At 42.6% G+C, this 16265-nt stretch overlaps 1 protein-coding gene across 2 annotated transcripts in view; it reads right to left on the reverse strand.

Moving 5' to 3' along the window:
* Positions 1-7934: 7934 nt before the first annotated feature.
* The window catches only part of AADAT (aminoadipate aminotransferase), a 32064-nt gene continuing 23733 nt past the window's right edge, over positions 7935-16265 (reverse strand). For both annotated transcript variants that reach the window (XM_056114365.1, XM_056114366.1), the window contains exons 11-13: positions 14507-14613; positions 9036-9137; positions 7935-8307 (exon numbers count right to left, since the gene is read on the reverse strand). In XM_056114365.1, coding sequence (XP_055970340.1) covers positions 8266-8307; positions 9036-9137; positions 14507-14613 — 251 coding nt within the window. In that variant the 3' untranslated portion in view covers positions 7935-8265. The remainder of the gene's footprint in view (positions 8308-9035; positions 9138-14506; positions 14614-16265) is intronic.

The raw sequence follows: 16265 nt of genomic DNA on the forward strand, positions 1-16265 counted from the left end.
CTGGCAAGTTACCTGTGACATATTCGATAATGCCGAACACAGTAACAACAATTCTCACAATAGAGACATTACCGGGCCTGCTCAAGCAAATCGATGAGCGGGAGGGCAGTGCTACAGTGCTACATACATACTTATAGCTTATATATTTTGGATTGTAATTATAAATGAGATTGTTCTCTTAATTTCCATTTTCTCTGACTCATTGTCCATATATAGAAACGCAATAGAGGGGTCAGAGCGATAGTACAGCAGGTAGGGCATTCGCCTTGCATGCAGCCGACCTGGATTTGATCCCTGGCATCCCATGTGGTCCCCCAGCAGAGGCAGGAGTTACCTCTGAGAAGTGCCAGGTATGACCCAAACAACAACAACAACAAACAAAAAATAAAAAACCCAAAGAAAGAAAATAGAAAAAGAAACGCAATAGATTTATGTGTATTGATTTTGTAATCTTGAGGAATAAATGTGGGAATGTCTGGGTCTTGCTGTGCGATGAGGTGGTGTTGGCTAATCAAGTTAATGTGTGCCAAATGCCCAGGTGACTCCTCATGATCTGCAGATGAAGCTGGCTGCTTTTTTGCCTTTGGTAACTCCAGTTTTTGTTTGGAATATATACGCAATCCTGGGATGTGTATATATATGATCATTAAGAGTGTTGTTAGCCTGAGAAGCACTGTCTTCATGAAATTATTATTTGTTGACCTGAAGTGATTCCCTATTCTTGTTTATCATTAATAGAAGATTCAACAAGATATGACACAGGAATTGGAGAAAGCTTCTAGGCACTTAAGCTCAGCTGCTTTTGCCTCTGCAACAATGTCAATATACCCCCACGGGGCTGGAGTGATAGAACAGCAGGGAGGCTGCTGGCCTTGCATGAGGCCAACCTGGGTTTGATCCCTGGCATTCCAAGTGCTCCACTGAATATTTGCCAGGAATGATTCCCGAATGCAGATCCAGGAGTAACTGCTGAGCATTGCGGGGTGTGGCCCCAAACCAACAACCCCCAAAGTAAAAAACAAACAATAAAGCCCCCCAAAGCCAAAGCCTTGAAGGCAGGAGGCTTCTCTCTTCCTTCCCTCTTTCTTTCTCTTTCCTTCCCTCTTTCTTTTCCTCTTTCTTTCTTTCTTGCTTGCTTGCTTGCTTGCTTTCTCCCTTCCTTCCTCCCTCCCTTCCTTCCTCCCTCCTTCCCTCCCTCCCTCCCTCCCTCCCTCCCTCCCTCCCTCCCTCCCTTCCTTCCTTCCTTCCTTCCTTCCTTCTTTTCTTCCTATAACTATAAGATATATTATGAGTAAATATTTTTGTCTTCATAATTCTTGGAAAATCTGAAATATCTGGGGACATCTTAAATACCATGTCAGGATCAAAAATTTACTGCAGTCCTTTTGGGAAACTGTCTGAAGAAAGCATCATGAGGCAACCCTGCCACCTGGTGGCCAGCGTTTATTACTTCACTTTACATTTCGAATAGTCTTGTCACTTTTTCCTACAGAATGGGAGTATATAGGAAGACATTATAGAAACCAATATTCCATAGATTTTTGAGATTTCCCTCCACCTGGGAGAGGTGTGGGGAAGCCAAATTGAGGAAAAGTGCCTCTGTCCAGAGCAGTTCGCTAAAGTTTCCGGGTCGCGCCCCTCACCAGAACAGGTAAAGGTCACATTTGGATACCCCAAGACTTCTTGTTTCTAGAACGAACAGAGGCCATTGGGCTACACTAGCACGCAACAGAGACAAATGGAGACGTTACTGGCGCCCGCTTGAGCAAATCGACGATTAAGGGGAAGTCAAGTGATCAAGTGATCAAGTGAAGACTTCTTTCTCTTTTGCCCTTCTAGAGCTAAAAAGCCTCACGTGCTCGGAGTTTCTCAGTGTTTCCCACCAATTTTAGTAGTGTTGGGGTACAGGATTTGGATAGGTCTCTGTTTCTCCTGAGGAAATGCTGTTCCCAGGGCAAATCAAGCATTTGCCAAGCTCTGTTCATATTTTAAAGGAATTTTGGGGTGGGGGGGCATACCCAGTGACTCTGGTGCCCATCTGAGCCATACTTGATAGTTCTTGGTGAGGCATCTGACTCCACGGATAAAACACAGGACCTTCCAAATGCAAATGCGGTGACTACGGCTTGAGCCATCAAGTGCATGTTCATCCTTTATTTTTTGATTTTGAAAATGTTATTTTATTTATTATTATTTTAAATTGTTTTATGGGTGACACCTAGCAAGGCTTAGCAGTTACTACTGGCTCTGCACTCAGGAATTACTCCTGGTGGTGCTTCAGGACCATATGGGATGCCAGGGATTGAACCCAGGTCGGCTGCATACAAGGTAAGCACCGTACCCGCCGTACTATTGTTCCAGCCGTTTCTTTTTCTTTCCCCCCACGTTTTGTTTTATTAAAGCGCCATAAGCTACAAAGTGATTCATAGTTGGGTATTTGACATACAATGTTCCATCACTGCTCTCATGACTGGTGTCAATTTCCCACCACTAGTGTCCCCAAATTCCCTCTCCTGATCACCCCCACCGCAGCCCTCGCTAGCATCTTGGCAGGCACCTTTAAGTTTGGTTGTTAAAGTTTGGCTGCTGTGATTTCAGTGTTGCTGACTGTGGTTTGGCTACTTGGCTCATCACTCCTTCATGCAAGGAGTGTTGATATTTCAACAAACTCTTGCTGCATGCCACTATTGCAGAAACATTTCATTCTGAAAAAGATTTTTTCAGGTGGTCCATGTTCCTGTGAAACTGGCTGACCCTGAGTGTAGGTCCTTGAGTTACTGTATGTAAAGTTAGAATTCAAAACTCCGGGTGTTGCGCAAGTTATAGTTACTTAAGGACTTTAAGAAGGTTGAATTTGGTTCCTTGATGTTCTCTGTCCTTGCCCACCTCCTGTTGACTTTCTCAGAACCCACTCACATTCCTGTCCTCAGGCAGTTAAGACTGAAGAAAAGAGGAGGGAGAAGAAAGGGGTAAGTGAGTGGAAACGTTATTTGGGAAAGGCAAAGGAAGGACTGAAAAGCTGGGACATGGGGTTTTCTGGAGAGGTGAAGCTATCTTTTTACATTTTCTTTTTTTCTTTTTTCTTTTTGGGTCACACCCTGCAATGCTCAGGGGTTACCCCTGGCTCTGCACTCAGAAATTATTCCTGGTGGTGCTCAGGGGACCATATAGGATGCTGGGGATTGAACTCAGGTTGGCTGCATGTAAGGCAAATGCCCTACCTGCTGTGCTATTGCTCCGGCTCCACTTTTTATATTTTCTTAACCAGGGGGCCAGGGAGCACTCCCCTTTGGGTTTAAGTTGGGAAGATGGCCCTGGGGAAGAGAATCTGGGTATCCCAGGTACCAATCCAGGCCCACTCTTGGGAAGGGTCTTTCTAGGCAGCCGCCCTGCATATCTCCCATCCATCCCTGTGTTGCTCTGTCATTTTCTCACTGGCCTCGTCCCCTCGATGGCTGGTGCTCTGGATGGCCTACTGCCCTGTCCCCAGTGCTCTGTGCTCTCCTTCTTGCTGCTCTCAGTGCTTTCGCCTTTGCTTTGTTCTCTAGCTATTTGCACGGGGGTGAGGACTGCAGCTGTTCCTGCCATCTGCCGGGGGACGGGATAGGTCAAAGAGAGGACCCCAGAGCATAGGATCAAAGAGAATCCTGCAGCCTGGGTGCCCCTTACATAGGCATTTCATTATCTCCCTTACTAGGGGCCCTAGCCTGTCAGCAGGACTTGAAAGAACCCATTACACCTCATCTACTGTATTCAAGTTCATTACCTGGTGCCCTTCCTGCAGTCCTTCTGTTGACCTGAGGACACCTTCTCATTTCCCAGTGTGCAGTAGCTGAAGCTTGGGAACAGTCCAGACAAGGCAGCATTTGCTATTCCTGGGAAGGAGGAAGTGGTGGGAAAATGCTCTGGGGCTTAGTAGGATTTCTGAGGAGTTTGGTGGTTTTTGGTGTTTTTGTTTTTTTTTTTTCCCATATCTGAGTTTCTGGGTCAGCTTTACACCAGTGCAGATCCATGGCTGGAACATTTAATCGTTATTTTAATTTTGCTAGAAAGAGGACATGTTTATTTTTTAATCAATATAACCACAGAGGGGAATTAAAACCTCACCTGCAACCTCAGGACCGGGTTTATGACTTTTTCCACTTCCTGTCTATCACCAGGCGTTTAATGATGAATAGAGCTGGGAACGAAGGTTTTCTTCCGATTCACTTTTCTTTTTGGTGTTGTAGAGGCCACACCCAGCAGTGCTCAGGGCTTATTCCTGCTTCTATTCACAGGGATCACTCCTGGAGGGCCATGGGGGCCATATGGGGTGCTGGGGATCAAGTCTGAGTCTGCTACAAGCCAAGCAAGCACCCTACTCACTGTGCCTTTATTCCCTCTCATTCACTCTTTAAATTTTTTTAATTATTATTTTGGCTTTTTGTGTCACATCTTGCAATGCTCAGGGGTTACTCCTGACTCTACACTCAGGAATTACTCCTGGTAGTGCTCAGGAGATCATATGAGATGCTGGGATTGAACCCTGGTTGGCCACATGCAAGGCAAATGTCCTCCCCACTGTACTATCGCTCCGGCCCTCCCATTCACTCTTAAACACACCCCAGTGAGCCCTTTGGATTCCCTCCACCCCATAGAACTGCTTTGGGCCAGATCACCACTCCTTGGGGATCCGAGGACTTATTGGGGAAAGTTGGTCCTTGGGTGGTGCTTTGATCTAACCCTCCAGCCACCATGTCTTCATCCATCATCTGTCATTGGAAATTTGGGGTAGTTTCAGATGCTGGTTGTTGTCCTCAGTACAACAATGAACATAGTTGTGCTTGTGTCTTTTCAAGTTATTGTTTTTGTGTTTGGGGGGTAGATAGCAAGGATTGGAGTCAATGGGTCCCATGCAAGTTCAATTCCAAATTTTGTGAGAGCTCTCCACAGGTAACATTCCTACCAAGAGTGACTGCACAGTTCTTCTATTTATATATTTATTTATTTATTTATTTTGGGTCACACCTGGTGATGTACAGGGGTTACTCCTGGCTCATGCACTCAGGAATTACTCTTGGCGGTGTTCGGGGGACCATATGAGATGCTGGGAATCGAACCCAGGTTGGTCACGTGCAAGGCAAAATGCCCTACCCGCTATTCTATCACTCCAGCCCTCGGAGAGCCCGACAAGCTACCGAGAGTATTCGATATGCCAGACACAGTAACAACAAAGTCTCCAATGGAGACGTTACTGGGCCCGCTCGAGCAAATCGACGATCAACGGGAGGGCCTTTACCTTTACCTTTACCAGCCCTGGCAGTTCTTTTTTTTTGTTGCATTCCCAATAACAACTGGTTGTTTCTGATTTTTTTCTTTTTTTTTATTGATTCACCGTGAGGTACAATAAGAAAGCTTTCATGTTTGCCCTTTGATCATACAGTCATCAAACAGCCATCCCTTCACCAGTGTACATTTTCTATCACCAAAATCCCCAGTATCCCCCCTCCCCCTGCCTGTGTGGCAGACAATTTGCATAATACTCTCTTTTTCTACTTTAGTTACCTTTGACATTTAGAGACCAGTCTCACCACCACTCATACCTGCCAAAAAGGCAATGCTGGACAATGTGTTTTGTATTGCTTATTAGGGATACAATATAATGCTCTAGGAATTCTAAAATTTTAATAATTAGGGTCTGAAGAGATCGCTGCAGCAAATTGCTTGAGTTCGAAGTTCGTTTGTGTCATGACCCTGTGGCAACTTAAGTAGATGGTGGCCCTATGTGGTGTCATCTTGTAATTCCATCGGGGCTGGGGGAAGGAGAAGGGCCCACTCCTCCCCTGTTCCTTGAGGCTTGGCATCTGCTGCCACCGCCACTCATTCCTGGAGCTTGATGCTGACTTCTAGAGAATGGCAGCTACCAGGGCTCCTAAAGGGCACGCGGAGGGACGGCACCTGCCTCCTTCTGGAGCAGCCCAGTGGAAAAGGGCCTGTTGCAAAGTCCAGGGCCATCTCTGTAGCAAGTTGCTTGGGTCTGAGGTTCATTTATGTGTCGTTTCTGATCTTTCTGATGCCATTTTTCACTGGGGTGACATGATATCGCATCATCATTTTGATTTGCCTTTCCCTGATAGTAAGTTGATTAGCACTTTTTCCCCATGTGCCTACTGGTTATCTGCACGTCTTCATTCAGGAAAGTCTTTCACTTCTTCCTATTTTTAATTGGGTTACTGTTGTTGAGCTATGTGAATTAATTGTTTAGTTTTGGAGTCACACCTGGAGGTGCTCAGGAACTATTTCTGGTTCTGTCCCAGGGGTTTGCTTATGGCTCAGGAGACTATATGGAATGGAAGATGGAACTCAGGTTTGTTGGCGTGCAAAATATGTTCCCAAAATCCTGATATTAATCCCTTATCTGATGTATTCTTTGTGAATACTTCCTTCCATTCAGTAGGGTATCTTTTTATTTTAGCCTAGGTTTCTTTCACTGAGCACCAAGCTCCCTCCCCGCTCCCATCTTTTGTGGCACTGGGGATTGAATCCAGTTCTCATGACTTTTACTTTAATCTTTATACATGCTAAATTGTTCAGCAGAGTTTAGGGACTGGAGAGATAGTGCAGTAAGTACTTGCCTTGTACACAGCTGACCTGGGTTCAATCCCTGCCATCCCATATGGTCCCCTGAGCACCACCAGAAGTAAATCTTAAGCATTAATGGGTATGGCCCCAAAACAAAAAGAGCAAATAAAAAAATGTTTAAATGAGCATGTGTTAATTTAGTTATCAGATGGGAGAAAAGTGTCTTAATAGGTGACAAGGACGATGATAAAATTATTTAAGAAGTTGTAAGTACAGCAAATCCTCATATAACACTGTTGATATTTTCTTGGAAATTATGACTATATGTGAAACAACATATAATAAAATCACTGTTATTCTTGGTTAATTGACAAAAACAAGAGTTAAGTTCTGAATGCATATTTATGGTAAAAAAAAATTCACCAAATTTCTAAGTAAATACCCAAATGCTTAAAATCTTCAAGGATTATCTGAATGTGTTTATTTTCCAACATGCTTATTTCAGCTCAGGGTACCAGATGGGACAAACCCTGGACATCATTCGATCACTGTTTGTATGCTCACATGCATACACACACACACACACACACACACACCTGTTATAGGACACACACACAAACATACACAATCACAGGGTACACACACCAATACAGGGTATTACACTCACACATACACACACAAACACACACACACACACCAAATTGGAAAGCTGAGATCCACCATCTCAGCTTTCTCATTGTTTTGTTTGGATGCCACACCTGGTGGTGTTCAGAGCTTACTCCTGGCTCTGCACTTCAGGGATCATTCCTGGCAGTCTCAGGAGACTGTATGGGGTGCCAAAGGCCGAAGCTGTGTTGGCTGCATGCAAAGCAAGTACCCTACCCACTATACTGTCTTTACTGCTCCTGAGATCCACCATGGGGATGTGGAAGGAAACCAGGGTAACTGACACCCCCCCCCCCCCGACATATATAGGTATACAAATACCACACAGGGTTCATACTGGGAATCAAGCTTTTCTCTTCATCATTGTTATAATGAAGCAATATTAAGTGAAGCAATGCTATCTGAAAGTTGTATAGTGGATTTAGATTATATAATGGGTAAGAATGATTTTGTAAGTTCTGTAGTATTATGAAAATACAATATAGCAATAGTTTCTAAATCCTTGATCTCTCCTCTTAGGTATGATATCTTTAGATGTATTTAATTTTAGAATTTGATTTTAAAGGGATTTCTGTGGGAAGATGTAATTTCTATGGCATTGTTAATGAAAATCATTTATGATGGTCAAATGGCAACAGTTTTTTACAATAGCCTTTTGTTATTAATTTTTTGTAAAAAGAGAGAAGTTATATTATACACAATTTAAAATTTACTTTCAAAATAATTTATTGTAAAATGACAGTATCAAATAAAAATTTGGGTAATTAATTACAAAACACCCACAGAATTCTTTATAAAGTTCAGAATAAAAGTGGTATTTTGCAAGTTGAAAACTTATCAAAAGGTCTTAGCAGATTATAAATATATAAGGAAATCTGATAAATTTAAAATTGTTTAAATTTTATTATAGATAGGACATACTTGATGAAATTCAATCTGAAATTCTAACCCCAATCATCATTTCTTCCTGATAAATCAAAAATGATTTATCTGAAAAATCCATCAATACTTTAATTCTATGAGTTGACTTTAACTTCTTCACACACTTTCTTTTATAAGTTGGGCTACTCTTTGGCAGGCCTAAAATAACAAAAAAATAAGAATTAATGAGATCCAGGTGCTACTTAGGGAAGTTAATCATAACTTAAAAAATATTCAGAGTATTGATCTTAGGCTGAAGTAAGGAAAACTCAATTTAACATCAGTTTTATTTAGATAGGATACCATCAATGCACTGATTATGTGAATGTAAGCATATCATACTTTCAGGTTTTTTTTTTTTTGGTTCTTGGATCATATCTGACTGTGCTTAGGGATTACTCCTGGCTCTGTGCTCAGGGATCAACTATGATTGGGCTCAAGGATCATAGGGTGCTGAGGATCGAACCCTGGCTGCTTTTATGCAAAGTAAGTGCCCTATCCACTGTTGCTATCTTTCAAGTCCTTCCAGAATATATTTCACCATCATTATTTTGTTTTCTCCACCATATACATGATTATTTTTTTAATCTTTAACCTGTTTATGCATTCTACATAGTTTTAATTAATTGCACAACTCCATTCACAAATAAAAGCAGAAGTAACATATGAAATAAGTGTATAATGACACAAGAAAAGAAAAGAAGAAAACATTCTTCTCAAGGGTAATGGCACTGTTTAATAGATAAATAGATGGCACTTTTGTTTGGTTTCTCAAACCCATGGTTCTCAGTAATTTGTTTTCTCCTTTCCCATCGTTTTGGTCTCATGCTAACTTGACTCTTGCTGACTTTTGCTATCAGTGTCACTCTGGAGAGTGTTCTACTTACCAAATCCAGCTGTTCCGGAGAAGCTAAGGAGAAGGATGCTCTAAAGTAAGGACAGGGAACTGACCTATCATTGTAGAAAACATTGCCAGGAACCATCAGTACCTAAAACAGTTTATGGAAAAGAAGTGAGAGTTAAGGGCACAATGAAAGAAAGTCTAGTTAAATCTCATGTCAGAGGGGGAACGATTTTTATTTGGGGGTGGGGGTGGGGTTAGGATCATTCCTGGTGATACTCAGGGGTTATTTCTGGCTTTTCACTCAGGAATCACTCCTGGCGGTGCTCAGGGTACTATATGGGATGCTGGGGATTGAATCCAGGTCGGCTGCATGCCACTAACCAAGTAGCTACTAACCAAGAATATTTTGAAGGAGAAGGAATACCCATTGTATTGTTTTTCTAGGCCAGGAAAGGATTTATTTTTTTTCTTTTTGGGTCACACCCAGCAACACTCAGGGGTTACTCCTGGCTCTGCACTCAGGAATCACTCCTGGCTGAGGTGCTCAGGTGCTCAGGTGACCATATGGGATGCTGAGGATTGAAACTAGGTTGGCCACAGTAAGGCAAATGCCTTACCTGCTGTACTATCGCTCCAGACCCAGAAAAGGACTTTTTAAAGTTTAAAAACAATTAAAGACTTCAATGAGAAAAATCAAGTTTCTAAATTATGCATATCATACTATAAACAAGGCTACAATCCAAAAGGGAAAAATATTTAGAATAAACAAGTCCAATGGCATCTAGTCTCTACAAGTAAAGAATTTGAGAAGCAGCAATTGAGAAGAAAAACACTGAAATTCTTGCTGACAAGGACAGTGTATAAAAGAGAAATGGTGATAATCAACACGAGCAAATGTTAGGCCCAGTGTGAGAAGTCATGTAAGCTCAACTAATGAGATACATTTTTAAAAGTTATCCAAACGGGGGACTGGAGCAATAGTACAGCAGGTAGGGCATTTGCCTTGCATGCGGCCGACCCGGGTTCGATTTCTAGCATTCCATATGGTCCCCTGAGCACTGCCAGGAGTAATTCCTGAGTGCAAAGCCAGGAGTAACCCCTGTGCATCATCAGGTGTGATCCAAAAAGAAAAAATAAAAAGTTATCCAACCAGTAAATGTTAAAAAGGGGACCTAAAAGCTAAGTGGCTACTAACCAAACAAAAGGGAAAGGAAGAGTATTTTTTGGGAAAAGACATAGATGTTAAAGTCCCCGAGATAGGAAGAATTACTGAACTCCAAGCTCACAGGAGATGAAAAATGATCATATATAAAGTGAAGGAATGCAAATATTGAGCAGGGGCAGGAGCTATAGTAAGGCAGGTAAGGGGGCGCAGGGCATTTGCCTTGCCTGGAGATGACCCAGGGTTAGTCCCTGGCACACAATATGGTCCTCCGAGCCTGCCAGGACTGATTCCTGAGCACAGAGCCAGGAATAATCCCTGGGCATGACTGGTGTGGCCCCCAAAGACAAAACAAAAAAACCCAATACAACCCCCAAAACATTAAGTGATAGCTGGTAGTGGCAGACTGTATTCCTTCTGCACACTTGATTTCGCTGCTGCGTTCTAGGTCCAGGTGCCATGGAGCCCACTTCTGATCAGTGGATGAAAAGCTACTTATAGGCTTGCCCTGACTGTATATTCTCATGGGTGATCCACTCGGCTCCTTCCATAGACCCACCACCAGGGAATTCAGGCTGGAGATAAACGGAAGGAAGAGAATCGCTGTGGGAGCAGCATTCCCTTGTGGGTCACAGCTTTAAATGCCTGATGTTGAGTTACAAGTCAATGTGGATTGTATTTTTTTTTGAAATAGAAAAGTTGCTTCCTTTATTTTCTGATTTTACACTGTTAAAATATTTTCTTAAGTCTGAAGCTAGAGGTTTGAAGAGTACAAGGTGCCTTAAAAAATCAATGCTTAAAAAGGGAATGCCCTGCCACAAAGGCGGGGTGGGGTGGGGGCATGGGGTGGGGGGGTGGGAGGCCACTGGGATCATTGGTGGTGGAGAATGAGCACTGGTGGAGGGATGGGTACAATGTGGATTGTATTTCCTAAAGCCATGATATTCAAAAACCAGCAAAGAAATTCTTGTTGCAGTTGGTAGACCTGGGCACTGTGCTATGAGAGATGCGAGGGAAATGATTTGGTGGTCCCCTGGAGGAAAGATTTCAAGCAAGAATTCCTTCCCTGCCCCTTCCCTTCTTCCCTTCCCTTCCCTTCCCTTCCCTTCCCTTCCCTTCCCTTCCCTTCCCTTCCCTTCCCTTCCCTTCCCTTCCCTTCCCTCCCTTCTTTCTTCTTCCTTCCTTCCTTCCTTCCTTCCTTCCTTCCTTCCTTCCTTCCTTCCTTCCTTCCTTCCTTCCTTTGTGCTCCACTTTTAACAACAAAATGGAAATTGTTTCTCCCAACAGAGTGGGGAAATGAGGGGATTTGCTAAAATCAAATTACTGTAAGAAAAGGAGAGGTAATAATCTCTTTGTAAATGGCCCAAAGTCAGAGCTCAGTCGGGTTTTAAAAACCATGATAAATCTGGAGACTATTTTAAAAAAGGCTCAAAGAGTAGAATTTATGGAATAAACATGGAAAGTATGGAAAAAAAACTACAAAACAGGAAGTCTATATCCCTACCATCTAGATCAGAGATAAAAAGTCCCTAGCAGCATTAAGTGATAATGGAATTGACTGAAAAGCAAAGAAACTATTAAATTTTTTTATTGCACTAAGATGTACTGCTTTGAAATAAGTTGGCATTGTACTTACTAAGTACCTGCTATATGCCATGACTAGGGTTAGAACAACTCATGGAGCATGAGTTCTGCCCTGTAAGCTGGTTGCAGAGGATCAAGTGGCTTCCTAAGGTGGCAGAGTCAGTGCCAGGTCCCATGAGAGGTCTAGAGGGTCACATTTAACCTCCAGAGCAGCTGTGTTCAACTGCTAGCCCACAGTAATTTCCTGTTAGTCCTTAAAAAAAAAATGATTTTGGGGATTGGAGCGAAAGCACAATGGGTATGGTGTTTGCTTCACACACGGTCAACCCAGGTTCGACTCCCAGTATCCCATATAGTACCGTCAGGAGTGATTCCTGAGTGCAGAGCCAGGAGTAACCTCTGAGCGTCGCCAGATGTGACCCAAGAAGCCAAACAACAACAACAACAACAACAACAACAACAACAACAACAATCGTGGCCTAACGCATGGCAGGGTATGCCTCCCTGATCGTGTAGTGACCTAAAGCAAACACTGAGGGGCTCGTTTTAAGTGAAAAAGTATGTAAACTTGTCTATATAGTTTTTAACCTTGAGAAGTAACTGTAGGAATGATTTAATAATTTTATTACACGTGTAAGCTTTTTCCAAGTTTTCTTCCAAGTTTTCTATCACCAACAGTACTGCTACACGGTCTTATGACAAACAACGCTTTTCATTTCTGCCTTCCTACAAAGCAAGTCTTCTATTTTCCACTGGTCTGCTGGTGGAAAAAGGTTGAAAACCAAAATGTCACAAAGCCTCTGCTCAGGGCCAGAGTGATAGTACAGAGGGGAAGGCATTTGCCGTGCATGTGGCTGACTTGAGTTTGATCCCCGGCATCCCATATGGTCTTGCAGTACCACCAGGAATAATTCCTGATAGCAGAGCCTGGGTGTGACCCAAAAAGCCAAAAGGGAAAAAAAACGCCTCTTCTTTACCTTGGTGGTGTCCCTATTCATTTTTTCCCCCTTTTTCTTTTTGGGTCACACCCAGCACTGCAAAGGGGTTACTCCTGGCTCTGCACTCAGGAATTACTCCTAGTGGTGCTCAGGGGACCATATGGGATGCTAGGAATCGAACTGGGGTCGGCCATGTGCAAGGCAAACGCCCTACCCGCTGTGCTATTGCTCCAGCCCCTCCCTATTTCTTTGTAAGGGCACACTGGGCAGTGCTTGTCAGGGGCCGTAAGGCCATGGCCAGCTGAGTTTTGCTAGAGAAGATAATGGCAGGACTATCATGGCCACACCCAAGGGAGCTGAGGGGGTACATGTGTTACTAGAGAGAGAATGTAGGGCCTTGAACACTCGAGGTATATGTTCCATCACGTGGTCCATCTTCACAATCTGATAAAACTAGTAACTTTCAACCCTTTCCCACCTGTCACCTGATCAGCCATTGAGAACCACTTCCCAATATGACCTGGTTTCTTGTGGACTAGAATGGTGTCATACAATATTCATCAATCTTTACTTTTCTATTTGTTGCTTCCAGGCCAAAGTGAACCTAGGAACTAAGATCCAATACCCTAGTGTTGACAAAGGACTGACAGCATTGATAAAGGACTTTGTTAATGGAGAAAGGATCATTTATGTGGCAAACTGGAACGCTACACAGAAAAATATTTAGTGTTCTTTATTAAATCGAGATCCATAATGATATTTTAAGTAAACTTAGCTTTAAGTGCAGAGAAAAATGACCCAACAGAAATACTGATGGGCTCATTTTAAGTAGAAAAGAAGAACATAAACTTTTCTATATGGTTTTTAACCCTGTCAAGTGAAAGTAGAGATTATTTAATAATTTATTACACATGTAAGCCTTTTACAACTTTTCTATCATAAATATATTTTACTCTAATAATTAGAAAACGTTCCTTTTATTGTACATGTGAGTGGCTAATACTTAGAGTCATTTACTATGTGCCAGGTGCTTCATGCATATTAGCTTATGACTCATTATAGCAATCCTGAGGGGGATTTTTTTTAACATTTATTTTTTAGCTTTTTGGGTCACACCCAGCAATGCTTAGGGATTATTCCTGGCTCAGCACTCAGAAATCACTCCTGGCGATGCTTGGGGGACCATATGGTATTCTGGGGATTGAACCCAGGTTGGCCGAGAGCAAGGCAATCGTTCTACCTGCTGTGCTATCACTCCAGCCTCTGAGGAGGATTTTTATGATCTCTCTTTTATAGATGAATAGCACAGCGGGTAGGGCGTCTGCCTTGCACACAGCCAACATGGCCGACCCGAGTTCGATTCCTCCGCCCCTCTCGGAGAGCCCGGCAAGTTACCGAGAGTATTCGATATGCCAGACACAGTAACAACAAAGTCTCCAATGGAGACGTTACTGGGCCCGCTCGAGCAAATCGATGATCAACGGGAGGGCCTTTACCTTTACCTTTATCTTGGGAGGATAACTGACCCAAAATCACATATATAGCAAGGGCTGAAACTGGGATTTAAGCCAAATAATGTGGCTTCATATCTGTGCTATGGTTTTACTAAACTAACCAGTAGTGAGGTGAATCTCTGCACATTTATTGATTTAGACAAGAAGAAGAATCATGTAACTAAAAAAAAAAAATCTATTGTTATTTTTAGCAGTGAGAAAACATCTTTGATATTAAAACATTAGTTAGATGCTGGGCAATTATAAACATCTCTTGCCATTTTTTTTGACTAAGAACGAAAGGAAAAACTATCACTCTCCTCTCTTCCCTTCTTACCTCTTTCTTATAGGCTTTTTCTTCAATCAGTTGTCTTGCATCAGAAATGCCCTTAATTTTAAACCATACAAACATTCCAGCAGTGGGATCATTCCATTCTGCCAAACCTACAAACAAGGGAATGTCTCATAAGCCATTTTTGACTAACTCGTAAATATTACATAGTGATAGAATAGCAGTAACTGTGAACTAGAAATTTTCAAGCAAGTTCCTGCAGTGATAACATCACTCTTATTAGTTTTGTTTTTTGGTCCCCACTGGCAGTGCTCAGGGTCTACTCCCAGATGGGTGCTTGGGGTTTGCTCCCAGTGGCACACAGGGTCCATGTGGTACCAGGGGCTTGACCTGGGTGTGCTGTGTGCACACACTCCTGCCCTCTGGGCCCTCTCTCTCTAGTCCCAACTGAGAGCATTTAAAATAGATTTAATTTTACAGACTAATGAAAATTGATGTTCTGAGTTTTTATTTCAACACAGGGAGGATAAAGCAGAAGAGAACTACTTGTAATTTACAATATTCATGTTGATGTCTCCAGGCAGTGAGGAGAGTGCCTGAGCTGTATTTTAATCAATCCTATCCATTAAGAAAAATTTTGGGGGGGTCACACCCGGCAATGTACAGGGGTTACCCCTGGCTTTGCACTCAGCAATTACTCCTGGTGGTGCTTGGGGAACCATATGGGATGCTGGGAATCGAACCTGGGTCAGCAGTGTGCAAGGCAAATGCCCTACCCACTGTGCTATAGCTCCAGCTCCACAATCAATCCTTTATCCTATCCATTCATCCATCTATCAATCAATTCTATCATATATGTACTTGTTTAGGAGTCTAGTGGATTAGAATTTTTATCAGAAAATAGCTGATTTTATAAAGAAGGACTTAAAATTCAAGTTTTCCAGGTGCATTTGTAGGCTTTATGTTCCACTTAAATGTTAAAATAGAAAAAATCACATTTGCCTTGGACGTGGACTACCTGGATTAACGTGGGACACTACTGGGTGTGGCCCCCCAAAACAAAACAAAAAAAAAAAAGAAAAATCAAGAAAGATGATTGTTTTGATTTAATTATCTAACTAAAAACAATGAAACAACCTGCTATTGATTCAAGTCTTCCTTAACTCCACTCTACAAAGAGATAGACTAGTACTCATCTAAAAGACAAATCTATTGTTTTCTTGGGTGTTTGGGCCACCCTGGTGGTGTTCAGGGCTTATCTTGGCTCTATGCTAAGGGATCATTTCTGGCAATGCTGTGGGGAGGGGTACTATATAGGATGCTGGGATTGAACCCAGGTCAGCTGCATGCAAGGTAAGTGCCTTACCTGCTGTACCAGGTGAGTCCTATTTTTACTGACTTACTAGGGAACAAAATCAACAATAAAAATTGATATTTCTGGGGATAGAGTGATAGTATAGTGGGTAGGGCGTTTGCCTTGTATGCGGCTGACCTGGATTCGATCCCCAGCATCTCATATGGTTCCCCAAGCATCGCCAGGAATGATTCATGAGTGCAGAGCCAGGAGTAACCCCTGTGCATTGCCGGGTGTGACCCAAAAAACAACACCAACAAAAATTGATATTTCTTTTTTTATATCAAATTCCTATTTAATGAAATAATTAAATCACTTTTTTTGTGGGAATTCATTTTGGACCAAACCCAGCAGTGCCCAGGTGCTCAGGGCATACTCCTGACTCTGTACTCAGGGATCACTCCTGGCAGGTTGGGGGGACCATATGTGGTACCGGGGCTTGAACCTGTG

Source organism: Sorex fumeus, unplaced genomic scaffold, assembly GCF_029834395.1.
Source record: "Sorex fumeus unplaced genomic scaffold, SorFum_2.1 ptg000024l, whole genome shotgun sequence".
In the NCBI taxonomy this organism is placed as follows: Eukaryota; Metazoa; Chordata; class Mammalia; order Eulipotyphla; family Soricidae; genus Sorex; species Sorex fumeus.